This window comes from Dryas octopetala, chromosome 1 (assembly GCF_963921425.1).
Source record: "Dryas octopetala chromosome 1, drDryOcto1.1, whole genome shotgun sequence".
In the NCBI taxonomy this organism is placed as follows: Eukaryota; Viridiplantae; Streptophyta; class Magnoliopsida; order Rosales; family Rosaceae; genus Dryas; species Dryas octopetala.
The window spans coordinates 32,583,341-32,611,110 of NC_141366.1; the positions used below are offsets into that span (position 1 = coordinate 32,583,341).

Genomic DNA, 27,770 nt, shown 5'->3' on the forward strand with positions numbered 1-27,770 from the left:
ATGGATCGAAGAAAGATTTTATTGATCTTATTATTGGAGCTATGGCATTTAGAAACGATATGTGCTTGTGCACTACTTGTGATGATGATGTTAAAAAATAGATGGAGATGTATTGAAAGACATGCCTTGGACAATCGTTCCTTGGTTAGACATGAGACTCGTTTGCGTTATCTAAATAGCATAATAGGCAATAGTGACATAGAGTGTGTGAATGAATTGAGAATGGATAGAAGGACTTTTGGTCTATTATGTGAATTGCTTCGTAATGATGGAAGGGTAAAGAATGATGGTTTGGTGTTTGTGGAGGAGCAAGTGTGTATGTTCTTACATGTACTTGCACATCATGTTAAGAATCGTACTATTAGTGGTAGATTTTTCCGGTCAGGAGAGACTATTAGTAGGTACTTCAATTCTGTGCTGCAAGGAGTTTTGCGATTACAAGGTAGTCTATTGAAAATACCGGACCCTGTGCATGATAATAGCACAAATCCTACATGGAAATGGTTTAAGGTATGTTCATACAACAATCTCCCCAAAGTTTAACTAGTGTTTGACCTTTTTTTTACAATTTAATTGTTGAAGCTTACAATTTTATTCTTTTAGAATTGCTTGGGAGCATTAGATGGCACTTACATTAAAGTGCGTGTAGCTGAAGTTGACAAGTCAAGATACCGAACAAGAAAGGGTGAAATTGCAACAAATGTGTTAGGTGTATGTTCACGGGACATGCAATTCATATTTGTGTTACCGGGTTGGGAGGGCTCCGCATCCGATTCTAGAGTACTTCGTGATGCAATAACTAGGCCTAATGGGTTAAAAGTTCCCACTGGTAAGGCTATTAGCCGGCCTGACATTTATATTCGATATTTTAAAGTATTGCCACACTAATAATAATTGTTGCTGTGGTTGTTAGGATATTATTACCTTGTAGATGGCAGTTACACAAATGGTGAAGGATTTATTGCACCTTATAGAGGAACAAGATATCATTTATCATGGAGGGAGGGAAGTACACCAACAAATCATGAGGAATTTTTTAATATGAAACATTCATCTGCAAGGAATGTAATAGAACGTTGTTTTGGCTTGATGTGGGCCATACTGAGGAGTCCATCTTTTTATCCAATAAAGACACAATGTCGAATAATTACGGCTTGTTGTCTTCTACATAATCTTATTAGAAGGGAGATGTCTACAGATCCAATGGATGATGAATTAAATGAATTTGAAGATGCAGAAAACATGGTAGAAGGTGATATGCTTGGTACCATTGGAGCATCTGATCAATGGACTACATGGAGAGATGACTTGGCCCAACAAATGTACAATGAGTGGAGGGGAAATAGGCACCACCAGCCTTAGATTTTGATTTGGATTTAAACTTTAACTATGTATTTGCTAATGTGATTTAGGTGTAAACTTTAACTATGTATTTGTTTATGTGATTTAGGTGTAAACTTAACTATGTATTTTCTTATGTGATTTGGGTGTAGACTTGTGACAAATTTAACTATATATTTGCTTATTTAAATTGAGTTTAAATTTAACTATGTATTTATATTTGCATAATGCTATTTTTATCATTTTCTTAGCATATGTTATATATTGCCTTGCAATAATGGAAGCTGGTGGTGGCAATGCTGGTGGTAGCAAGAAAGGTAGCAGGCGAATATGGTCAAAATTTGAAGAGGATACATTGCTAAAAATTATAGAGGATTTTGTTGCTCGAGGCCATCGTTGTGATACAGGTAGTTTCAAATCTGGTACAATGGTCCAAATTGAGAAAGCCTTGGATGAATTATGCCCTACTTCTAAGCTAAAGGCATTTCCACACATTGAGTCAAAAACCAAAAAATGGAAAAAAGATTATAGCATAGTTTTTGACATGATTAACACAAGTGGATTTGCATGGAATGATGCTAAGAAGTGCATTGAGGTCGACAGTGACGATGCATGGCAGACTTATGTGCAGGTACTTGTACTCACTTATGTTGCTAATATGCCTCTACTTATTATTCTTATAAAACAACCAAGGGAGAGCATAAGGTAGCAGTAGCAATTTAATTTTTTTTTTTCAAGTTCAGGCAATCTGCAAGACAGTGACTGATATCTATATTATTTATGATTAATTATAACATACATTTTCTTATATGCCTCAACAGCAGTAGCATTTAATTGTTTAATAGATTTGTGGCTGGGAAAACACTAGGTAGAAAGTGAAAACGCCAATTTGTTATGAGAAATATATATTCAAAGTTAGTTTTTATTTTTGCTACTGAATATTTGGGTGCTTCAATGCATTAATCTATGACTCAATTGCTATGTTATTCCTCACGTACTACACTAGGAAAGGTGAACATTAATAGCACCACCAGATATAGATTGATAAAATCTAATTATTGAATAATTGAATTGCATTTTATTGTTGATTTCCTTATTTAATGTAGAAAAACAAAGATGCGGAAGGATGGAGAAACAAACCTTTTCCACTTTTTGAAAGGTTTACTACTATATATGGAAAGGATCGTGCTACTGGTCGAGGATCGGAAGCCCCTATTGAGATGATGGAGGAGCAAAGCCATAAGGAGGTTAGTAAAAGTGAACTTGGAGCTGAGAATGATGTATCTCCCATTTCAATGAATCAAGAAAGTAGTCAGTCTCATAACAGTCAAAGAAAGAGGAAAAGAGCAACTGGAAACTCAAGTGATGGAACAGATAGCATAGTTCTTGCATTGAAAAAATTATTTGCAGAATTTGGAAAAAGAATGCAAGCTGTAACTGATGCTATAATACGAGGTAATGAAGATCGTAGTGATATTGCTAATGAACTCAAAAATATGGGGCTTTCAGCTTTGGAACAGATTGATGCCATGAGCATCATTTTGGACAAACCCCAAACTATATCATTGTTCAAGTCATTGGGGGATGATGTCAAAGAAGTGTTTGTTCGTAGGTTGCTAAGTGACAATGTTAGAGGATGACATGTGGTAATATGTAGTCTTGATTGTGGGTGTTTCTCATGGTTATTTTGTGGACTATATTCAGTCAAGACATCATCTTCTTTGTAGTTTATTAATTAGGACATGAACTTTGGATGTTGATTATGAACTTATGAACTTTGTAGTTTCTTCATTGGGTTTTTTTTTTTCTGGGTTTTGATCTATTTTGTTTGGTTGTCGAATTACAAGCAGAGGCACCTTAATTGATCTATCTTGTTTGGTTGTCAAATTACAAGCAGAGGCACCTTCTAGGTTTTGATCTATCTTGTTTGATCTAACTTATGAACTTTGTTATTTTACTTCTTTAAATCTCTGAAAGATCCCTGTAATGAAGGAAAAAGGGAAGGCAAGGAATTAGAGCTGCACACATAACCACATATGATGTGCACTCTTGAGTATGCCAAAATTGGTACATGACCACATACTATTTCAATACAAAGCCTGCTCCTAGAAAAGAATTTCAACTTATGGAGCATCTCAATAGAAATTGATTGTGCATAGGACCCTACAGCACTTAATACCCTGTTTAGAGTTCAACCATACACGATCATGGAGGTTTTAACATGAAAAAGAGTAAAAAGATATTTTGTATTTTTTACTTTGTGATGCATAACGGTGGTTAATTAACATTGCCAAAACAGTTGCATAATCCTTCAAACTATATTAAAAAGTGAATTGTCATTGGATAAAATGTATTTATTTAATAAACAAATACATAAAGTACATTATTTTAGGTATTGAAATTATATTTTAAAAAATAAATAATTAAATTGTTTTTATTAATTTAAAAATTAAAATCATTATAGTTTAGTCCGACCATGTACCAAACACAAGACAGTGCTATTTAGCTTATCCAGCTTCATAATCTGACACAGCACCAAACATAGGATAACATTTAATCCAGCTTACTCCAGTCCAACACAGTCCAACCTAATACCTAAAAATAATCCAGTCCAACACAATCCGGCGTAACAAACGGAGCCTAAGTGTCTTGCCTCTAAGAATAGTCCACAAGAATGTGATCCAAGCAAAGTAGATGAGAGAGATGATCAAGAGTGCTAGCTCACAATTAAAACTCTTCTCTCTATGTATAGTCAACTGCCTATGTGAGTGGTTTGCCTATAATTCAAAGGATTATTTACAGACATTTTAATTAAAGATTCTTATTTGACATGTCATAAAACTTCATACAAGAATTTCTTCAACGGGCGTGTTCAGTCAACTTAACTATCTATAGTTCAAAACTTGCAATCATATCCATTTAGTTGGATTAGTCTGGAATATATCAATGAAAAAAGGGTAATTTTGTGGAATAACCCAGTTTAATGCTAGATTACTTTTTTGACTGTCATCTCCAAAACTAATCTTTTTTGACCTTTTTGGCATGTGAGAGGTCTAAACTACCCTTCGTATAAATATTGTGTGAGAGACATTTTGTTGAATAGATTTTCACTCACCTCTTCCTCTCCCAGCCTCACCTTTTCCCTTCTTCTCCAGCGACACAGCCCTTTGTAGATTAAAGAGTCTAACAAAAAGGATAAAGTTAAAGAGTTGCTACAAGCAACAAAGAACAAAGTTGTCTTTTGACTCCCACCACATATTCAGCGCGTCTCTCGACTCCAATATCCACCGACGGTGTAGGCAGACGACGAACTGAAGGCCGTCCTTGCAATATTTTTTTATGGGTTTTGTTTAGATCTGCAAGTGGGTTTCTTGGGGTTTGTTAGATAATATTTCTTTTTTCTTTTTGCAAATTTTAGATGATATAGATTTGTGTTCATTGACAATGCTTTCTATGTTATGGGTTTGTGTTCTTTGTATCTTGTTTGCCCTTTTTTGGGTTTCAATGAAACTAATTCATGGACCATGGTAAAAAAAAATATATAAAACTCATATTTGGAATGTTTTGAACTTGGAATTCATACGGGTTTTTGTTTTCACATCATAAAACAAGATTTGGGTTACTGATTATTCACCAACAACATATCAAGTTGCAGATCTGAAATTTGGAAGTGGGTTTTGGCGATGAGCGATGAAGCTTATTCGTTTCAGATATGAGTTATCTCATTCAAATTTGGATTTGGCGATGGTGCTGCGGCTATTTTGTTAAAGTCGAATTTTTGTTAACATATGGTCGTTGAGTTGTCGCCATATGGTTGACATGGCGATAGACCTGACAACTTAAAGGTATTTTGGTCTCAAAAATGTCAAAAGAGTCAAAGAATATTAGTTTTGGAGTTGAGAGTCAAAAAAGTATTTCCAGCATTAAACTGGGTTATTTTACAAAATTTCTCATTATAAATCCTGAACTTCATAGTTTTTACGGAATGCTACCGACAACATGTAAGAGGCATGCACAATGACCTTTTGGTCCCTATAATTTGGCTTGAATTTCACTTGTGTCTCTCTCACTATATCACCAAGTTAGCACTTCGTGAAAAAGAATTTGACATAATTGATAATTTATTTTTAATTGCATAATAAACTAAACTATAGAGACATGATTGCAATTTTTTAAGCTGTTTGAACTTAAAGTGAAAATTAGATCAAACTATAGGGAAGGAAAAATAATTTAACCATAAGTATATTGGTTAGAAGAATCAAGTACTAAATACAAAGTATTTGAAATGTCCAGATGCTATGTAATATAAGAATTTGAAATAACTAACTACGATAAATCATTTGAAATTCATGCATTATTTCTATTCCTTTCCACATAAATACAAATTTTAAGCATTATCAATATTATATTCGAGCAATTTACCCATAACATTATCTAAAATTCCTAAATTTGAAATCTGTCTAAATTGTGTTAGAGGTGAGGCTTTGCTGAAGAAAAGAAAAAAAAAAAAAAAAAAGGCCTCAATAGCATAGACTAATGTTCCAAGAAGGAGTTCTGGCAGGAATTGTTACTGTCAAAAGATTGTCTTCACCTTTGAATTCAAATCCCTCATGTTTGGAGTTTACCTTGCAAGATTTGGGCTTTAAACTGGAGTATGCTCCAAAACTACCGGCCCCTCTTCCCTTGATGTGTATTTCACAACTAGACTCATCACTAAACAAGTCAATTATTTCAACAGCTCCACCAGAATTGTACATATTCAATAATCCAATTGGTGCAAACTGAATGCTTTGCTTATAAACCTGTATGAATCACACAAAACATTTCAGAATCTGTGTATATGTTATGTTACTAATACTGTTAAGCCCAAGTGACATAGAAGCCAACCTTAATAGGGGATACTGTCAAGATATCACATTGAAGAACTTGTAATGTGACATCAAACGACTTGTCCTTTGGTAAACGAGACAGAGACCCTGAAATTGTATAAAACATATATAAACATAAATTCAAATGAAGAGGGTGATTAATAATTGGTCAAGAGCCATGTGAGCCTCTCTTTGCAAGATGAATAATAATACCTTTTTTGAAGGAATAGACTGCACAATCTCCAGTCCAAAGCTTCCCAGAAACTTCTTCGAAATACTCAATATCTGCAGGAGAGACCTGCGCAGATAGCGCAGCACTAACTTCTACCTGAACATCATGTTCTAGACAAGGCCAGCTCCCTGCTCCTTGGCAATTGAAAATGCCTATAACTCCATTGCATTTGTTCAAATTCCATATCTTTAGAAGACTATCCATCAATACAGACAAGAGGTTGTTAGAAAAGGAAGATCATATTGAAATTAATCCAACTAAGTGGGAGGGACATATATACCTCTTCCCATCCATAACTGGGTCAACAAATAAACAATCCCGCGATGGCCTCCCAGGGTATCTAGCTCTGAGAACTGACCCATCAGAAAGCACAAGCCTTTTAAGTATCTCGAAATCATGCTGGCCAGGTTTGTCACTGTTGTCAATAGTGGCATGTTCTAAAATTAGTTGTAGCTACACCATTTTGATAAATAATTAATCAGCACGATGATTCATCAATACAGTCTTGAACAATTGGAACTTATACTCTAACGGTAATGCATACTTCTGCCGGTACAAACTAACATACAAAGCAGAGCAGCAGATAATTCTGCAATGCAGTACATTATAAATCTGCAGGTAGGAACTAGAATACAAAGTAGAGAAGCAGATAATTGTGGATGACTGGCTGTGTCACTATGCAGTAAATTATATACACTGAACAGATATGAGACCATTCATGATGCCATACAAAATAAATTGTTAGAGATGACATTCTAATATAATCATATTGCTCTCAGGGCAGTCAAAGAAAATGATCAAGTGAAGGACTGTCAATTTGGTGTACTCTCCTGAAAGAAAGTACAACTGTTTTATGTGGTTTAAAGTGTTTTAATTTTATTCCTCCATTAGCTCATGTAGCTCCACTGGTACATACCTAACATAGACTCCGCAACCTCCCACAGCTCTAGCAGCAGCATGGAACTCAGCTTCATCATGCAAGCTCTGAAAATTGTTAGTTCAATATATTAAATTATGCATGCGGAAAAGCAGCAATAGGCTTAATTTAAGAGTAAGAAAGCCACATCATACATAGAACATGTCCCAATCTGGGACAACAACTTCACCAAGGAATATGCTGTTGTAGGCCACAGCAGCTATGTGCAGTGTCTGGGTTTTTGGGTTTTTTGGGTAGTAATCATCAGATGCTCGAGTAATAGCACTTCTTTTTGAACTGAAATAAAAAATTGGGAGGGGTTACCTTAATATGTTGAAGACTTAAAGTAAAGAGAAAAAAAGATAGCATGCATAAAATGTTGGCCACACGACATCACCGGGACTTTCAAGAAGAGTGACATGCAAATCATATTTGGTGAATGACAAAATAAAGTTGAAGTTCAAGTTAATGCTTGAGGACATCCTACAAACCATCTTGGCTGTCACTAATTATGCATGAAATGATTCGTATCCAGATACACGTTAAATTCCAATGTTGAATCAATTTCCAGAAACATAGCTGAACATTTGAACGTTGCAATCCATTCCCAGTTCCTAAATTTCCAGATACATGTTGCTACAAAATCCTAGAGATGCAACTTGTTGGCTTTCTAAATGCATTTAAATGAATCATCTAGATCTGAACTTTAGATAAGCCTATCAACTGATGCTAGGTAGTCTCTTGCATGTGGTCTATGCATTACCCTAGTCTAAATGCACTGTATGCATCCAACTAAAATTTGATGGGGCATTGTAAAGCGTAAATTACATACTGGTAAATGGAGTCCGTGCTTTGGCCCATGCAGCAGATTATGCTGTTATCTTGGAAGTGGGTGGCTATGGACTTCTCAAGTGCCTGTTGGAACTGTCTAGTTAGAGAGACTCGCCCTCCTAAACCAGTTGATATAGTCTCCAGTATGTTCTGAACATCAACCTTAACTCCATCCACATCCTGTGAAACAAGATATCCATGTAGATCATCATAAAACTGATATGCCTTTGCAGGTTCTATTGTACCAACACCATATTTCTCCATACAATCCATAGATATATCCCTCATATTTGCCAGATTCCCAGGGGACTGTACTGGGTATCTCAGCTTAGGATTATACTTTTTAGTTCCCGGAGCATTTGGAAGAAGTCCTCCCCAGTATCCCATTAGGGCATGCCATACATAGACATACCTGAGAGTTTTGAAAAACAAAGCATTAATGGAACTTCCTGAAAGGTAAATATTCAAGAGAAGAGATCTAAGACATGAGAGCACCACACTGATTGCTGGGTGTGGTAGGTATGTTGTAGTATTGAAGACAAACTACACTCCACCTTACGTTACAACCACTTGTTAACATATGATGCATTGCTGTCACAACCCCAAATCTTTAAGCAAAAGACAATTTTTGAGCTTCACAAGAAAATTTATGGGTTTTGGGACAGATAACATAAAACAGTTTTCTTTGAGAATGTTATGCAGCTGGAAAAGGGGTTTAATGGTGAAAAACTGTACAAGAATTTAGTGAACATGGCTTTATGTATATCCAGAGAAATTTCTGGCTCATTTCACATCAATAAACATTTTAAATAAGCCTAAGTTCAAATTCAAAATCTGTCAGAGACTCATTATCAATGAGCAATGGAACTTCAAAATGTTAAAAATAGGACTAAACCAGTCTGAAAATATACGAAAATAAAGTACACACATAATACTACAGTTCGTGGTGATTTTTAGACCTCAGCCACATACTGTTTCTGGATTGTTCATACACTATATCTGCATAAAATGAGAAGTTAATTAAAAAGTACATAATGGAAACCTTACCTGAGGCCAAACGTGCTCTTGATTTCAGAAACAAAATCCTTAAGACCACTTTGTATCTCACTTTCATTCTCATTGGTTGTTCTGCGAAACTTTTTATTTTCTTCAATGCTATTTAATCTACCACCAAACCTGCAGTTAGGAGAAAATCAGTGAGCCTGAATGCGCTCTTGTTTTTTTTTTTTTTTTTTTTTTTTTTTGGGTCAGAAGCCTGAATGCACATCAAAATTGACAAGAAAATATGATGAACATACTGTGACCCTTCAAAAAATGGCTCCCCTTCTTTTTGGAACTCATTTGATGTATCTTGCCACCCATCATCAATTATCAAAAACTTTGCTGGAGTACCTCCCTGTGATAAACTGTGGATATTTGATGTATAAGAGAGTTTAAACAAATGCGTTTTCATAAAAGAAACAGGAAAATTAATTAAAGGGACAATTTAGTTGGGTGAAAAAGTTTAATCCAATAGAGAATTCACAAGAACATAACAAGTCTATCGCTTAAACTTGTATGAACATAACTTCTGTCATTCTCAAGATACTACTACCGTTCACAAATTTCACTCATAAAGAAAAATGATGTTCAGTTGGTGCAGCAACTCAGAATGGCATATTAGTGGTCTCCACATTGAGGGCTATACACTGAAAGGGATATCCTAGCTCAATGTAGGATTTCCATCAAAGTTAAATTTACTTCTTCAAAGGCTTACTAAGGATCCTGACCAGATCTAATTATATTCCATTGAGATTCAACCCATCCTTCTCAATGTACTTTTTATATTGTTCTTACTTGTAGAAAGATTATTCTTTATGTTTCTTCTCCTGAAGCTTACTAGGTAATAAGAGAAATAATATATATGGGCTTCATTTGATGCATAGGATTGGATATGATAAATGGCTAGATTCATGGGTATTCAAGAAAGAAGCTTCTAACTTGAAGGAAGAAGATGAGAAGAAGATGGATTAATTGTAAGGGGAAACTACCCTTCCAATCCTCCCAAAATGATGGGATTAGTGGGGATAAGTTTCCCCTTATAGTTAATCCATCTTCTTCCCATCTTCTTCCTTCAAGTTAGAAGACTCCCTTCATCTTCTTCCTTGAATACACATGAATCTAGCCATTTATCCTATCCAATCCAATCCTATGCATCAAACAAGGCAATGGTGTCATAACTAATGATTTCCTTACAGGTATAGAAAGAGGATTGTCATTCTAGTACTAAGTTAACCCCTTAACAATGCAAGTGGACTATCATTTTGCAAGGACAAAATAAAGTGATCGATATTAGATTTACCTTTTCAGGCCATCTCTGATTCCTTGAGGACTAACTCCTTGATAAAAGGCATCCCAGGTACACCAGCCAAAGACATCTAGCATTCCAGGCATCTGCAATTGGAAATCAAAATAGGATGTGTTATTGATCACAGATTCACAGTAGTTTACTAAATCCTGAGACATTTACTAGTTTGACCCACTAGGTGTAAAACATTGGCTGACTTGCCTGTTTGTCTTCCCTAAGAGAAAACGTTCCAAAATGCTTCTCCAAAATCCTGAATACGATCAGTAAGTAGAAAAGTTAGTTTCAATAAATAATTAAACTAGCACAAAGTAGATTGTGAACCAAGCAGCAAGTTTGAAGGTCTGGGACTTATATGCTTCTGCTTCATTATGCTGCTAGAATTCAGAACAGAATTTCATTTCTCTGTATTACAAAGGCAATGCTATATTGCTCTTAGTGGCCTGACCTAGCTAATAAATTTACTTGAAACTCAAAACATGCTCAGAGAGCTAACCTACTTCATAGATTCCTTCATCAGATCGAAAGGGTGGTTCCCACAATTCACAAAAACTGCTTTTAGGGATTGAGCGGTAACTATAGCTGGGTCACCTATCAAAGATTCAAAATACATCAGAAGCCCGTTTTATTAGACTATTAAAAGAAGATAAATGGGTAAGAAGGTCAGTGGGAACATCCTCTTTTTTTTTTTTTTAATATATAATTTGTTTATCCCTTAATAGGATCAAAATGCTAAGTCAAAACAAATACATAATATTCTACATTGTGCTTTCTATCCCAATCACAACTGAGTACAAGCACTAAAAGCAAGGTCAGTCAAATGTGAGATTAGTAGGTTAGAATCACCCAGCAGCATCATTTTATTGCATCTGATAGATCTTCCAAGTGAAAATCATCTAATGTTATTGGCTCTGCTCTTCCGAAAACATGGAAGATGAAAATGAGCATAGAAGTTTTAACCAGATGGCTAACATGATTCAGAATAACAACCAATATTAATAAAAAGGGAAGAAAAAGAAAAAAGGAGAATGAATATAAGCAAACTATATATTTGAACCTAGATATGGTGAATTATCATTACCACTTTCGACACAAAACTGAAGTTCATCGGATGAATTTCCCTGCAAGCTGCTTCTAAATTCACCCTCTAGAACTGGTAAGAATACAATATAAGAAGTATCTGGTCCCTTGTTTGCTTCTAGGAGCAACATCTGAGTTTCAACAGGGATGTCACTTCCTGCATTTCCCACTCGTGGTATCATCCACCAAAGTTTAAATCTGAAAAGACTTAACAATCTGACATCCCTGCATCACAAAAAAAATCATCTGGGTTTATTCTAAAATTTCAGTTTGGATTTTCATTGGAATCAACATATTGAATCACTGTATCTGTGGTTACTTCTGTATGAAGGAGAAAATTAAAAACAAATAAAAAAAATCCTCCAAGGAGAAAGTAGTTAAATGCATACCTTATGACTCCAAGCTTAAAAACATGGCGTGAAGCATTATTTTCAGAAGTGGCACCGACGAATGCGGATGAGTTGGTCCACGGTGTGACGACCACATTTTGAGGCACGTCGGTCAGCACATCCTTGCCATTGACACTAAGAATGGAGTCTTCAAGGACAGGTTTTGTGTTGAGAAACATAGATTGTCTCCATGTCTTGATACTCTTAAGGCGCACAGATTGTCTCCTCTGGTTTGTGGCCAAAAATGGGGAGAAGGGAATGTTGAGTTGAAGGGCTCCTGGAGACGATGGCGGAGAGAAGACGCTGGTCTGAAGCATGGTTCAGCCAGCGATGGAATTGGAGGAGTAAGTTTGTAATGGACAATATATGGACTAAATACAAAAGGCTTTGCTAGTTTTAAGTGTGTAATTGTATACCACTGTTGCAGTTTTGACCGTTGTGTATAAATAAAAGCGGGAGATAGACAATGTGGGAGTTGGAGAAGGAGGAGGAGGAAGATATGTGATGTAAGTTAGTTATGAGATTGTACAGAGATGATGCGATGAGATTGTGGTTGTGGGAATATGGGATATTGGGACCGATATTAATTGGCCTCCTTTGCAGCATTTGCTTGCTTGCTGACCACATTTACATTCGGGGTCATCTATGTTGCCCTTTTTGTCATTTTCAATCTTCTATGGGGACTAAATATCCTCTCATTTTTCGAGGACGATTCTGCCCTCTTACATCATCACAATTTCATATCATTCCAACGGCCTACTCGGTACCCACTCTCTCACATGCAATTGCAAAAATATAAGTTATAAACTTCTGTAAAAGTTGAACTGTTACTAAAGATTTTTCACTACACTGGTAAATTTAGCTGTAACTCCTGAGAGATCCAGAACAAGACAAAGGATGGAAGTGAAACAGCTCAATCTATAATGAGCTGGCCCAAGGTGTCTCTCTAGTCTCTACGTACCCCAAATGAATACAGTTAATTGGCACAACAACATTGATAACCATCAATGCAACTATTTGGCTATCAAACTCTCAATTCCCATGGTCCATTTGAAATTGAAATATGCAAAATGTGGGTACAAGGATAGTTAGAAGCTTATAGCTAGCTACAATTTTCTTTTTTATTACTTAAACCAATATATAATGAACAAATGGTTGGGAACAAACTTGGATGAAAATGAGAATCGCATGTGTAATTTCTTCACCTTTTCCTCCATCATCCAAATAAAATCCCCTGGACTCATTAAGCTAGAATTTAAAATAAAAACTAGAATGCCAAAGATCTACTTCAATATAAACCAAAGAATTCATCGACTCTAACCTACTCTTAGAGTTCCTGCTCATTACTAAACAGCAGCAGCTGAGACAACTACAATTGGACTCCTTACGTAGTGCTTGCCGTCCGACCAGATTAGCTCTCCAAATACATAGTCCTTATCTGCTACACCAAGTTTCTTAGATTTCAGGGTTGCCTTAAAGCTCTGCTCTTTACCAATATTTTGAAATTTAGATTTCAGAGTCATCTTAAAGCTCTTCTCTTCACCAGTCTTTTCAAATTTCAAGATCTTAGGTTCAACAGTAACTGAAACTCCAATTGGTTGGCGAATACGAACTGCATAGGTACCTGGAGAACCAACATTCTTCACTCTTCTAGTCACAGTGACTGAGCCATGCAATTTAGGGACTGATATTGAAGGGTAATTGAAGTCCAGAAGACTGGCTGACTCGGGGCATTTATAAGGACCATCAGCAAAAAGTTTCATCATTGTCTTGTTATAGCCAATGGCGCAAAGAAAGTCAAAGTAATCATTGACGGTTAGGTCATAGATCAAGCCAGGATCCATGGCACGATTTGGTCGTATATGGCCAGCACCATAACTGAATGGAGTTGCCTCAATAAATGAGGCATTCCGCATTGGATTCACAGTGTTATCCCTCGTTCTTGCTGGAAAAATATTCATGAAATACATTATCATTAGTACAGATTAATAGTAAAAATATTAATTCAGAAAACTAGGCACCCTTAACATCCCCCAAACCCACAACATTCAAAGAGAGTAATTGGGAGAAAATTAAGAACAAAATTAATTCTGTGCATGGCAAGGAAAATACAGAGAATAAAGTCTCACCGGTTGTCATGATTGCAGATCTAATTGCAGATGGACTCCAGTCAGGGTGAAGTGTTTTCAGAAGGCCAACAACTCCAGAAACATGAGGAGAAGACATGGAGGTGCCAGATTCAGTGATAAATGGAACCCTGCGCTTATCAAAACTAGAACTTGTAGGACTGGTTGCTTCAGTATATGCAGCTATGATATTTACTCCAGGAGCAGTGATATCAGGCTGAACAATAAGACAGTGAAAAGATAGGAAAACTGGTAAGCAAAGCAATGTTGGTTTATATATAAAAGTTTGTATTTTGTATAAATTTTTTAGCTGCACAGGTCCAGCATAAATTAAGCGACACAAAAAGATATGATGACTAATTTGGAAAACAATGTAATGAAATCATTAGTCAAACCTTGAGGATCTCTGGAGTGATAGTATTCGGCCCTGTAGAGGAGAAAGATGCCATGAACGGAGCAGGTTTTGTGTTCAATTGTGCTTTTGGGGCCGCTATAAATCCCAGTGGATCACTGTTAAAATATACAACAAATTAATTAAATAAGAAAATCAACTAAGCTTCAGACTGGGGAGAGGGAGAGGGAAAGGGAGAGGGAGAGAGAGAGGATACTTTGTGGAATTGATGTAGGCAAAGACAGCAACACCATCTGTATAATTAAGTTGCGACGCTGGTAGTACATGAGGATCAGCAATGATTTCATTACCACTGGCCTTATCATTACAAAGAATCATACCAGCTGCTCCTGCCAGAGCTGCTTGTTGACCCTTGTCCACTCTTGCACTTTTACCCCTAAGACAGACCAAAATTTTCCCCTTCACCTTCCTAGGATCCAGTGTTCCTTCCACACAAAGCATGCTGCAGAGTACAGGTGAATAAGTACAATTTCCACTTACCACTCAAAAATCACTCAGATCACCAAAGTTTAAACTTCAAATTGGCTCTAATTTTAATTTTAAAGAGGATGGCTTTTAAACAGAATGTTCTTACGCATCATCAGCGGAAGCATTAGCTGCTTTAGCGTGTGCACCAATTATAAGAGGATAAAATCTGTCTTCTGGTAAAGGCTTGGAAAGGCTCGTTCCCTGGTATTACAGGATCACAGCAAGAAACTTAATTATACTATGAAAGATTAATCACTTCTCTGTCTCTCTAAGAATGAATATATATATATATATATATATAGAGAGAGAGAGAGAGAGAGAGAGAGAGAGAAATAAATGGACCTTGAGACGCTGCCCATTTTTGAGATGAACAAAAGCTTGAAACTCTCTGTCCAAAGTACTTGCTCCCACAGTTAGGATCCAAGGTGCAACATTTGAGACAGTTCCAGCCTTAGGACCAGAATTTCCTGCTGAGCATACGACGACGATACCATTCTTGACAGCATGGAATGCCCCAATTGAAAGGCCGTCATTGAAGTATGTAGTAGGATCCCCACCAAGTGAGACTGAAAGCACATCAACCCCATCATGTATTGCCATATCAAAGGCTTCCATGATATCAGCATCAAAGCATTCACTTCCGTTAATTGGTGGCCAGCACACTTTGTAACTCACAACTCGGGCTTTGGGGGAACCTCCTTTGGCAGTCCCATTGCCCAAGCCAAAGACATTGGCTCCAGGAACAAAGTTTCCACCTGCCGTGGATAGAGTGTGAGAACCATGGCCATCATGGTCTCTTACAGTGTTAAATGAAGGGCTGAGTGGCCCTGCATAGGCACCATATCCTTTGTTGAAGTACCTTGCTCCGATGAGCTTCCTGTATGAATCACCATGAGATCAAACATAATCAATGGGTTCATTTTCAAGATTTTAGTTATTTAGTGTGACAATAAATGTACAATTCTAGATGATTTTTGCATAAATAAAGCATGGCTGAATTAGAACCAAACCATGTGATTGCTCAGGCAAGCCGGACAATTGTAGTCAATAATATATGGTAGTAAATAAACTTGGATATCACAAAAAAAACAAAGTTGGGGTACGAATAGAAGAACTAAAGAGCAAGGATTGTGCCCGCGATGGTAGATAAGCACAACCTTCAATCAATGCTAATATTATATTTCTACTACTACTTTTTGAAGCTTTATTTTGCATATCTTTCCCTTCCTTCACTTATAAAGTTAGAAAAGCAATTTCTAACTTTGTTTTTCAAAACCACTCAATGATTTTGAAACTTCACTGAAAAGAATTAACCCATCTAACCAATAACTCAACCATGAGGTGACAATGCAAGATGGTTGTCATTTGATACTGCAGGAATTCATGTGGGGGCAAATTTCATATTTTCTTTAATAAGGAAGCAATCAAGAATGAAAATGAGTAAGCATTTCCGGTATGAGGTCAATAATCAAAAGAAAAATTAAGAGTGCTATTTTTGGGGAGCAAAATCAAAATTAGAAGAATTAAAGAAATGCCATATAAAATAACAGAGCATAGGTAGCTGACCTGTTGCAAGAAAATCCGGTGGTGTCAGTCTGACAGGTTCCTTTCCACTTTGATGGAATGGGTCCAATCCCTTTGTCACTAAAGCTCTTTGATTCGGGCCAAACACCTACCACCAAACCACCACATTCTAATCAGAATCAATTCAAGCTACAAAAAGATGACGGAAATCGAATTGGCTTTTGCAATGAACAAATGGGTCCGTCACACGCAGCAAGGCACAGACTCGAGTACTCGACTAAATTTTCACATTCATATTAACAAGAAGTTTATTTTTTAACAACTGATTTCAATTTCACACGCAGGCACAGACTCAACTCGACGAGTCAATTGTCGTCCACTAGAATAATTAAACCTTAATTATTGTTTTATATTTTATATTCAAATTGGGGGACACGCCACGTCACCATTGTGGCTGCTGAGTCTAAAATCTAGATTATTGAGAAATTATCGGGTGTAAACACGATACACTATACAATATTACATGTTGATGTAGTATTATTAATTTACTTAAATTGTAACATGTGTATAGTCAATAATATTTAAAAGAATTAATTACTATAGGGTGCATGTTATGCATCTTATTTAATCTCTAGTGCACTAATTAATTTTATTTAACAACAAGGTTTTGTTCTTCTTCTTCACAGATCTAGAAAAATATTAAAATTCTGAACTGAAATTATAAAATAAAAATACAAACTAAAACTGCGACATTTTGAGTTTGTTAACTGTGTCAAACAACTAAAACTACGACTTTATAAAAATGTTCTCCATAATTTGAATAGAGCGGTAATAACAAACAAACAAACAAACAAATAAATCCGAAAAGAAAACGAAAAAGAAAAGAAATTATGGACGTACCGGTGTCAAGATTGCCTATAATTGTATCTTCTCCAAATCTGGCCTTATTCCACAAGGATTTAGGGTGAATCCTTCCATTCTTTTCCAGTAACAAAAAATCCCATGAATGGGTAGTGTGTAATTTTCTTCCTTGGTTTAAGAAAATTGACACAACGTCTGGATGCTCTGCAAGCATATATTAAGGTAGTACATAGTTACATACATGTCATATATTATATATGCATATTGTATGAATTTAGTAGCATGAATTTAAATTCTCTTTAATTAATGAAAAGTTGAAAACAAATACATAAATACTTTTTATTGATCATACTTGCAATTTCAGCCGCCTCTTCCTCTTCAAGGTTGGCAGCAAAACCATTGATATGCCTTTTGTATGAGTAAATAATTGCTTCTTCCGCTTTCTCGGTACTGCATGAACGTATATAATTATATATATGACATAACGTCAATTAAGTACTAATTAATTGAGTAATTGTAATTTACACAAGTTAGCAAAAAAGAATATACTTAATTACAGTACGTGTACCTTCCCAAGAATGATCCAAGGAGTTGATGATGAGACTCAGTAACACGACCCAGATCAGCTTCTGAGACTTGTGGACCATGTGCATGCGATCCCAAGTACACTATATAAGACTTGAAACGATCGATAAAGAAAAAAAGATTAGAAAATACTAATTAATTAGCTAGTTTGATCAAAACCAATGCAGCAAGAACGTACACATCGTACGTACAAAAAACATTCATAGATGATTGATTACCTTTTTTATTGCAAAAGCAGGTACTTGATACAGAGAAAAGATAATGAGTAACTGGACCACAAGTGAAAGCTTTGGAATCCACATTTTTGGTTTGTCGATCGATCAGTGCAGAAACTAATTTACTAATTAATACTCTCGGGACAGTTTAGGGTTGAGGTTTAAGTAGAAAAAAGATTTTTCAATCCAACTAATTTACTAATACGTACTCTCACTAGTCTTCTATTATCCTAGGGAACTCTTTTTATATATATAGGCTATAGCAGATACCATGAATTATTTTTCTGTTAGAATTACGATCAGAGTGGAACAGTCAGTCCTACATTGAAGCAATTCTTCTAATGGTAAAACTCTTCCAAATAACGGTTATTAATTAATTATTTTAAGGAGTTTCAACCAGAGCTAGCTGCTTCTAATTAATTAATTAATTAAACCCTCTCTCTCCCTCCTTTTTCTGTTTTCCTTTCTTTCTTTTTTTTCTTTTTTTTTTCATTTTCCAATTGGATATGTACGATTTTTTCAAAAGATAAGTATCGACCAATTGTAGAATACAAACCAATACTTGCAGAAAATTAAGCAGCAAATCTCGTCATTCTCGAGTTCGCGGATGGGCCAGATCGGGAGCATAATTGGAAGAAAAAAAAATCAGTATATGTAGTACAATATGAATGTGTTTAGCATGTGTGTAACTTGTAAATACATTTTTGAGTGCGTTAATTTGGAGGTATTGATAAGCTAAAAACTTCACCAAAATTACATTAACACACAAATTTAATTTGCAAGTAACCTTCTAAAAGGTCAACCCTAACACAAGCCCAACCCACCCAAGATAAAAACAAAAACTAATACAAGCACAACTCATTCAAAATAAAAACTGAAACTAACACAAGCCCAACCCACTCAAAATAAAAAACTGAAACTAACACAAGCCCAAGCCCAACCCACCCAAACTTCTGTAGTTGCCAAAACAACTGCAAACATATTTTTACTACATTTTGGACAAATATAAGTTTTATATGCCAAAGAAACTAAGAGCTCGTTTGGATTGGGGATTTGGATTTCAAATCGTATTATTTGAATAAAAAAAATGAAATATGAGGATTTCAATTTAAGAATTTTTAATTTTTATATATATTGCAATATATGATAAATATATATTGGCCGGTAAAGTGACTGGAGGGTCACCGAAAAAATGGCCGGAAGGGTCGCTGGAAACTTTGGTCGAAGGGTCGCCGGAAAAATTGGCCGGTGATGGTTGTTGGAAAAGTTGACCGAAGGGGTTGCCAGAAAAAGTGGTCGGAGAGTCACCAGAAAAGTTGACCGGAAGGTTGCCGGAAAAGTTTGTCGAAGGGTTGCCGGAAAAGTTGGCCGGCAGCTAGTGGTCGTCAGAAAGTTGGCCGATGCTGGTGATGAGAGAGAGAGAGAGAGAGAGAGAGAGAGAGAGAGTGTGTGTGTGTGTGTGTGTGTGTGTGTGTACGTGTGTGTACGTGTGTGTGTGTGTGTGTGTGTGTGTGTGTGTGTGTGTGTGTGTGTGTGTGTGTGTGTGGAGTGGTGAGATTTCAAATATCTAGTTTGAGAAAGTATTTGAAATCCATGGATTTGGGCCAAATCCAAATTCATTCCTTAAATTGAATCTAAATCCACCCCATAAAATATAGGTTTTCAAACGGGCCCTAAGAGAATTTGAAAGAATAAAATTCAAAACAAACAAAACTAAAAAAAAAAAAAATTGAAACTAAACTAAATAAGCTAAGTGACCTAGAGACAAGGAATAAAATTTCGGGTTTCGAGGAAATTTCGATGAAAATTTCAATGGAAATTTCGACGGAAATTTCGAAGATTTTAAAATTTCGGCAGAAATTAGACGGAAATGACGGAAATTGCTATCAAAATATGGAAATTTTGAATTAAATTTTACCATATGTTTATTTAACATATTATCTACTAAATTAATAAAAAACATTGAAGAAATCAAATTATATAGTAAGTTTCATGTGATATAAGGTGAATATAATGCGCGCTGGAGCAAATACTGTTAAATAAAATTAGTATATTCTTTATATTCTATAATATTTACATTAAATCATATATACTCTATATATCCTAATACTTTTTATACTTTGTAATCTATATACTAAACCCATATACTTTATAATTTATACTCTATATTGTTTATGATATGGTATAAGATATTAGGGTTTAGGTCCTTTAGGGTATTTTTAATTATTTTTTATATAGAAATATATTAGAGTTTAAAAATAACTAAACGAAATCTCAAAAGAGTCTAACGAAATCCTAAACTCTTTTTTTTCTTTCCAATTGCCCAAAGACCCCAAATTCCAATCAACCCTTAACCTTTTATTTTTTTCTTAACAATTGTTCGATTTAAAAATATAATACGATTTTATAAGTTGGATTATAACTTTTTCTAATCTTTAAATGAAAAGATAAGGAATATAATTATTTGTTCATATTACTAACTTACTATATACTTTTATGTTGACCAAATATGGCCATAAATTATGTGCTGCCAAAACTGCCAAATATCACAACACACCAATTTTGGCCATCACCTCATCAGCACGTACCACCAACTTTGGCTATCTGAAGTGTTGGTCAAAGATTACCAACTTTTTTTTTCTTTTTTTTTTTCTTTCCTTTCTTTTCTCTTTCTTTTCTCTTTCTTTTCTTTCTTTTCCTTTCTTTTTCTTTCCTTCCTTTTCCTTCCCTTCCCGTGACTGTCTCTTCTCTCTCTTCTTCTCCCAGCCCATCTCTTTTCTTCTCCCAGCCCATCTCTCTTCTTCCCTCCCATTTCTCTCTCCCAACCCAGTCGAGCACATCTCTTCCTCCTGCTTCCTTCCTTCGTCTCCTCTCCCTCCTCTCCTCCCCGATCTCTTCTCCCTCCCTCCCCGTTGGCTGGTTTTATTTTGGCTGGGTCTCCTCTTCCTCCTCTCCTCTGCGATCGGTTCTCCCTCCCTCTCCGTTGGTTGGGTTTATTATGAATTGTGTTTTGCTGGGTATATTTTGGCTGGGTTTGAACTATTTTTTACAATTTTGCTGGGTTTGGACTTTGGACAGAGAGGGAAAAAACAGAGCAGTGGTGAGCGAAATTTCAGAAATTTTTGAAATTTCGGCGAAATTTTTACGAAATTTGGATGAATGCCTGTTAATATTTCCACACCTCTGAAAAACGAAATTTTCGGCGAAATTTCGCTGAAAATTTCGAAATTTTATACCTTGCCTAGAGATTACAAATGTTACCTTATTATTACATTTCAACAATAAGTGTATTAGAGATTAAATACGATGCTTGTCATGCATCCTATACTAAGTTATTCTACATTTTTTCTCTTCTATTCTATTATTCATAAAATATTACAATTAAATCAAATGTCATCTAACCAAGGAATAAAATTTCGGGTTTCAAGGAAATTTCGATGGAAATTTCGACGGAAATTTCAAAGATTTTTAAATTTCAACAAAAATTAGACGGAAACGACGGAAATTGCTATTAAACTTGACCATATGTTTATTTAACATATTATCTACTACATTAATAAAAAACATTGAAGAAACCAAATTATAGAGTAGGTTTCATGTGATATAAGATGAATATAATGCGCGTTGAAGATAAATACTGTTTAAAAAATAGTTTACTAATTAATAATTACATAAATTTGATTAAACAAACACTTCAGAACTTGTGTAATTTATTTTCCAGTTTTTCATAAATGAAAAGAACTTCTCAGAGCTTTGGATTGTTGTTGAATTGTTTGTGCTTGTTTGAAGTTGTTCCATTATTACTTTCATTGGAAATTTCAATTAAGGACGAAATTCTTTGAAGAGGGATAGATTATGAGACACCTTTGAAGGGGGGTAGATTGTGAGACCCCGTATTTTTCCAAGTTTTATTTTAAAAATTTATTTGAGAAATAAAATATTTAAGGTTAATTTTATAATTTTTGTTTTAAATTAGTTTGACCCGTTCTTTGACTTTTTGAACTATTATGCTTTTGACTTCAATCTGTGGTTTGTTGGAAAGGTCTCGAACACACGAATATGTGAGCGCAAACTGTGCATCAATCGGAGCTATGGTTTGAGAGATATGAGCATTTGAAATGATGGACATTTTTGTAAATTTATAAACATGAATTTTAAAAATCCAAAATCAAATTTTGTATGTTAATTCTCTCTCTATAGTATCATTCATGCAACCCAATACCACTACCCACGGGGATCTCTTTCTTTCTCCTTCTTGTTTCTTTTTGTTTCTTTCTCCTTTTTGTTTCTTTTTGTTTCTTCTTCCTCTCTCATTTCCTCCATCTACAGGCAGTAACTTCATCCCCATTTGCGCCGACCACCATCCCACTAGCCCACCCTCTCTCTCTCTCTCTCCGTATTCCATCCCCTCACTTGCGCCGACCACCAGCCCACCTTCACCTCTTTCTCCCTGCTCTCGCCCTATGTCGTCGCCCCTGCCGCCAAAACCCATCAAAACCCAGCCTCTCCTCTCTTCCTCCACATCTTCAGCTCCTCCCAAATCCCAACCTCCCCAAAACCCAAAAATCCCACCCAGCCGAAAATTTAGGCGAAATTTCGAGAATTTCGGCGAAATCGTCGAAATCCAGACGAAATTTTGTTAGTTTAGTGTTAAAATTTCCATACCTCAAAAAATCCGAAATTTAAATCCTTGCATCTAACTCAAACTTTGCAACATCATTTGGATACTAGCTTGATCTTTATGATTATGGATAATACAAGTTTTTTATAATTAATTGATTAATATTGTCTTTATTTTTTTGTTCATGGTAGTTTTTGAAACCAATTATTTTGTATCTTATTCTTGACCTAGCCTCTTCTATATAATTTTTTTTTCCCACATTTACACTTGCACAAAATTATAACCATGAGTGATTTATTTTTGAAATTTCTTTTCTTTAATGAACCATACTTTTTCAAAAGACAATTATTGGGGATAATGATTAGTGCAACCAATGTGTAAAACCTAATATTCCAACAATAACTTTGTAATATACTTAATAAAAAAACTCTAATTGTAGATATTTAGATTCAAAAAATTCTTATGAATATATTTTAGGGTGTTAGTGTCATTAAAAAAATATGTTATACCATTCATACTAATTATATGAAGATTTAAAATATGTATATTGCTTCAAACTTGACAATTTTAAAATAATAATAATAATAATAGAAAGTGCTCTTTTTTTTTTTTTTTTTAAGTTGAGATTATTTGGAAAATTTTTGAGATATTGGTGAGAATTAAATACTTACGTTCCGGCCTCTCTAAACATAAAATTTTATTTCTGCCCTTATAGATGAAACTAATATTTGGTACATCTATATACATCTGGCTCTCCGTAATATGCATACCATTATACATGATTTATTTTTGAGGAAAAAAGTTAGTGAATTATTCAAATAACCAAATCGTTTAACAAAGCATCGAGAGCCAAGGTGGCATCTCATTATACCAACACATAAAACCAACATGTGAAATGGCAAATTTTGCTAGCAAATGGTGTGAAACCCTGTATTTTTTCAAATCTTTATTGAGATTTTGGGAATTTATTTGGAAAATAAAAAGTTTTTGATTTAATTTTAATTTTTTTTAAAATTGGGCTTGACCCAAATGTTAACTTTTAAAGTTAATGGGCTTTTGATTTTGACTTTAGGCCCGTTGGATGAGTCTTGATTCCATGATTTTGTAGACACGAAACACGCAAAAATCGTAATTACGGTTTGAATTTTACGGACATTCAAAGTGAGGGGCATGTTTGTAATTTCGTGTCAAAGGGTTTTAAACCCCCAAAAGTCAGTTTTATCTCTCATTCTTTCTCTTCTCTCCCCACGTCTCTGTTTTGCGTGGCTGCGCGTTTACTGTGGCTGGCAATGGGACTAGCCCAAACGGGCTCGCCACTTTTTCCTCCTCCTCCCCCTGGTCTCAGTTCACCCAGAAAACCCCTCAAACCCAAGATACTAGCTTGAATCCGAATCCAAGCTCCGACAGCGATCTGACTTTCCGGTGAGATTTGAGTGACTGGACCACTTGGGTATTCTTCTCCTCGTCGCGGTGAGTCCATTGGTGGGATCAGATTGTTCATCGGACCACTGTTGCACGTCGATATTAGCTTTTTCGGTGACTTTTGGTCGTCGACTTAGGTAAAAGAGTTGATCCTCTTGACGTCTTCTTCGTGCCTGTGTATTTTGTTTAGGCAGATTTTGAGTTCAGAATTTTGTGCAGATTGACCATCTCGGACCACCGCGAGTCCCGCTGCGTGTGGGCCTGCCAATAACTCCAATTTGGTTTTTGGCCTCTGGCCAGTCATCTGAAGCTTGTGGGTGACTTTCTGTGTGTTTTGTGTGCTGTTGTAAGTCGGACAGTCACCGCGCGTGGTGTTTGCCGCCCGTTTCGGTCGTTTATTGGCTCATTTGTGTTCTGGATTGTATTTGATTTGGTTGTCTGGTCTTAACAGGTACCGGGCTCGGGAAATCTTATTCCCGATGTCATCATGCTGCTGGATTTGATATCCAAGCAAATGCGCCAAGAAGGGCAATTCGGTCTTTTTACGTGGTTACACAGTGAGTGAAATTAGATAGTTTGATGTGTTGCATTGTTTATTTATATGAATTGGATACTAGGACTTGGTAAAGTCTAGGTTTGAATGACGAGGATTTTAAGGTTTAAGTGATTAAATGAGGATTTGGGGATAAGTAGATAATTGAGATTTGAGAATTATGGGTTTGCCATAAGAATTATTATTGTTAAGGATAAATTTTGATGTTAGGCAAATGGTTGACAATTGGTTTATGATGGAGGAATTATGGACATATGAGGAATATTTATTTATGCCTAGTGTTATTTTTTATGGTTATGTTGATTATGGTTTATTAACCATATTTGATGTATGCTTGATTGATTAAGGATTAAGGATTATATATTGAGGATAATTGGTTAAGTAATTTCACTCATACGAGTTCTAGTAAGCTTACCGGGTTGTTTGTTTGAATGACCCGGTGTACCATGGACATGGTGCAGTGTGGTTGTGGATGTTTTGCAGGTTAAGCAGACTGATGATGCAGTGGGGAGAAGACGAGGCAGTGTGACCCATCGTGATTTGATTTAAATGATTTTATACAATGATTTTACATAAATGTTTTTGGGCTTACACTCTGATTTATTAAATGTATTTGTTTATTATGTTGAATGCATGACTCATTAAAGAAAAAGAGGTTTAAATGTTTGATATTTCAGTGTTTTTATGAGCTCAAGGTTCAGGGCGTTACAAATGTACAACCATATTCTTGTCTCGTCCTCGGAATTGATACCTAGCACTAGGGAAATAAGCCAACAGTTGCTTGACATCCTCAACCATTACACCATCATCCGCCAAACAAACAAACAGCTCGTTAACATCATCAACCATAGCACTCGCATCCATCTCAAGTATTACATTATCCAAGCCCAAATCACCAGCAAGTTGGAGCCCCATCATCGTCGCCTGCAACTCAATTTCTCTCGGAGTATAAGAACCATGGATTTGCTTCAATGCAGCAAGAATCATGTCCCCATGCCCATCCCTTATGATAACACCCAGGCCACGACATTGGCTTCCAGGCTTTAGAGCGCCATCCACATTAATTTTGTAAGACCCAAGAGAAGGCTTCTCTCAGGGCCCTGAAGAAGTTTGAGAGACATGGGAGGGGGGTGGTCGAGGTACCATGTTTGACCTCCGTAAACTCTGCAACTAGTTGCATTAAATGACAATAAACATCCTGAGCTCTTTCAATCTGCCCATTCATAACCTCATCATTTCTCCTATTCCAAGATCCCCATCAAAGGTACGCAAAAACAACCAACTCCTTATTCTTAAGAGAGGCCTGCACAAACTGCCATAAGGCCACAAAGTTGCTATCAATTGAGAGATATGTTTCACAATGCTAAGTCTCAACAACGCCCAGACTGCTCGAGAGGCCGGACATTTCCAAAGGGCATGAAGAGTGGTTTCAGGGTGACGCCGGCATCGTTGGCAGATTGGGCTCTCCAAAAGGGTGCGACGATGAACATTTACCCCACTAGGAAGAATTTCCAAACAACTTCACCACCTAAACAACTTAATTTCGACGGGACTTTCAACTACCAAATTTCTCTCCAAAACCGATTATGAGCTCTCCACTCTAAACTTTCATCACTCATCTGACATGCCCAACAAATCGTGCTAACTAATACCCGCTTTTGACACTATACATTCCATTTTTCTTATAGTACCAAACAAGATCGACAATTCTGTTGGTTGTATTGTCCGATAGAAATACTCAAAATAGTGTCAACTTCATGAGACATAAACATATCCTGCAAAGAGGAGTGTTCTATAACCCAATAAAAGTAAATAATTAAGTCACAGACACGTGCATCATTCCATTTTTTGTATAGTACCAAACAAAACGATCCGGTTGGTTGTGTTGTCCGATAGAAATACTCAAAATAATGTCAACTTCATGAGAATAAATATATATATCCTACAAAAGAGGGGTGTTCCATAACCCAGTAGGAGTAAATAATTAAGTCACAGACACGTGCATCATCTGAAAGAATATGGGGAGATTGAACCATGAAAGTGGAAGGAGAGGGGAGCCACTTATCATGGTCAATCGAAAGAGACTCACCATTACCCACCCGCCAACGAAGTCCACCCACAAGCAGCTTTTGAGCCCAAACCAAAGATCGCCAGATCAAAGAAGGGTTATAACACCCACTCCCGCTTCAAGAAAGGTGCCATTGGGGTAATATCTGGCACACATCATTCTGCTTACCAAAGAATCCAGATTTGTAACAAGTCTCTAGCATTGTTTTGCGATAAGTGTCTCATTAAACTGCTCAAGCTCTCTAAAACCAAGTCCCCCTTCCAATTTGGAAGCATACAATTTTTCCCATAGAAGCCAATGTATATCGTGAGCATTACCTTTTTTTCCCCCCTGTCATAAAGGTAATCTCCATCTGCACATTTTTAGGCATTCAGAAGACACTCATGTAATAGGTCGGGATTGCTTGTATACCAGCTTTCACAAGAATTTCTTTACCAGCTCGTGAGAGCAACTTTTCCTTCCACCTATGCAAACACTGCCATACCTTCTCCTTTACATCCTTATACACGATTGATATATCTAGTATTTATTTGGAGTGAATCAGATTCGATTTTGAAATGAATTATGATCAGCTAGCTAGCTGTTACCCATGCCCATGCATATAAATCGACATTTCCTCCCAATTTTTCATGTGAATTAATAATTATAAGAAAAATATATGGTAGATGGGGCATTCACATTGGTTGTTTTTCACACAGGTAAAATCACAAAAGAGACCCCACCCAATCTTTTCTCCATCTCTCCACATTATGTCAAATGATCTGTCTAGTATTAGTATTCAACATTATGCTATTTATAATCATTTACTTGTTTATCTAAACAAATGATTCATAAATTTGATTGATTTTCAAAGTTAATTATATTGTAATCTTGGCATCCTTGGATCAAGAAACCATTACCAAATTATAAAAAAA

General features: G+C 36.0%; 3 protein-coding genes across 3 annotated transcripts; 1 reads left to right on the plus strand and 2 right to left on the minus strand.

The window, feature by feature from the left end:
• Nucleotides 1-3,095, plus strand: LOC147299869 (uncharacterized). Its single transcript, XM_086238065.1, has 4 exons — nt 1-510; nt 604-841; nt 1,626-1,972; nt 2,448-3,095. The coding sequence occupies exons 1-4, from the start codon at nt 1-3 to the stop codon at nt 2,979-2,981; spliced, it is 1,629 nt and encodes a 542-aa protein (XP_086094191.1). The 3' UTR covers nt 2,982-3,095.
• A 2,580-nt stretch (nt 3,096-5,675) lies between these two features.
• Nucleotides 5,676-12,540, minus strand: LOC147299870 (putative galactinol--sucrose galactosyltransferase 2). The gene is made up of 14 exons (XM_086239601.1): nt 12,002-12,540; nt 11,614-11,837; nt 11,033-11,123; nt 10,737-10,785; nt 10,530-10,621; nt 9,487-9,594; nt 9,236-9,364; nt 8,190-8,600; nt 7,513-7,654; nt 7,358-7,425; nt 6,722-6,856; nt 6,423-6,637; nt 6,229-6,317; nt 5,676-6,143 (listed from the first exon to the last, which is right to left on the minus strand). The coding sequence occupies exons 1-14, from the start codon at nt 12,316-12,318 to the stop codon at nt 5,862-5,864; spliced, it is 2,352 nt and encodes a 783-aa protein (XP_086095727.1). The 5' UTR covers nt 12,319-12,540; the 3' UTR covers nt 5,676-5,861.
• A 520-nt stretch (nt 12,541-13,060) lies between these two features.
• SBT5.4 (Subtilase family protein) lies at nt 13,061-25,775 on the minus strand. The gene is made up of 11 exons (XM_086232626.1): nt 25,509-25,775; nt 17,961-18,070; nt 17,745-17,842; nt 17,432-17,596; nt 16,574-16,679; nt 15,350-15,884; nt 15,114-15,208; nt 14,736-14,981; nt 14,523-14,637; nt 14,131-14,344; nt 13,061-13,946 (listed from the first exon to the last, which is right to left on the minus strand). The coding sequence occupies exons 1-11, from the start codon at nt 25,773-25,775 to the stop codon at nt 13,348-13,350; spliced, it is 2,550 nt and encodes an 849-aa protein (XP_086088752.1). The 3' UTR covers nt 13,061-13,347.
• Between the last annotated feature and the right edge of the window lie 1,995 nt (nt 25,776-27,770).

Coding starts and splice junctions, on each gene's coding strand:
- SBT5.4 (XM_086232626.1), bottom strand. CDS start 25,775: ATGATTCTTGCTGCATTGAAGCAAATCCATGGTTCTTATACTCCGAGA. Junction 14,345..14,522: donor TCACTCCAGAGATCCTCAAG/GTTTGACTAATG, acceptor CTTATTGTTCAG/CCTGATATCACTGCTCCTGG. Junction 13,947..14,130: donor ATCTGCAATCATGACAACCG/GTGAGACTTTAT, acceptor ATATTTTTCCAG/CAAGAACGAGGGATAACACT.
- LOC147299869 (XM_086238065.1), top strand. CDS start 1: ATGGATCGAAGAAAGATTTTATTGATCTTATTATTGGAGCTATGGCAT. Junction 511..603: donor CTACATGGAAATGGTTTAAG/GTATGTTCATAC, acceptor TTATTCTTTTAG/AATTGCTTGGGAGCATTAGA. Junction 1,973..2,447: donor CATGGCAGACTTATGTGCAG/GTACTTGTACTC, acceptor TATTTAATGTAG/AAAAACAAAGATGCGGAAGG.
- LOC147299870 (XM_086239601.1), bottom strand. CDS start 12,318: ATGCTTCAGACCAGCGTCTTCTCTCCGCCATCGTCTCCAGGAGCCCTT. Junction 7,655..8,189: donor AGCACGGACTCCATTTACCA/GTATGTAATTTA, acceptor TTTTTATTTCAG/TTCAAAAAGAAGTGCTATTA. Junction 6,638..6,721: donor CCAGTTATGGATGGGAAGAG/GTATATATGTCC, acceptor ATTGATGGATAG/TCTTCTAAAGATATGGAATT.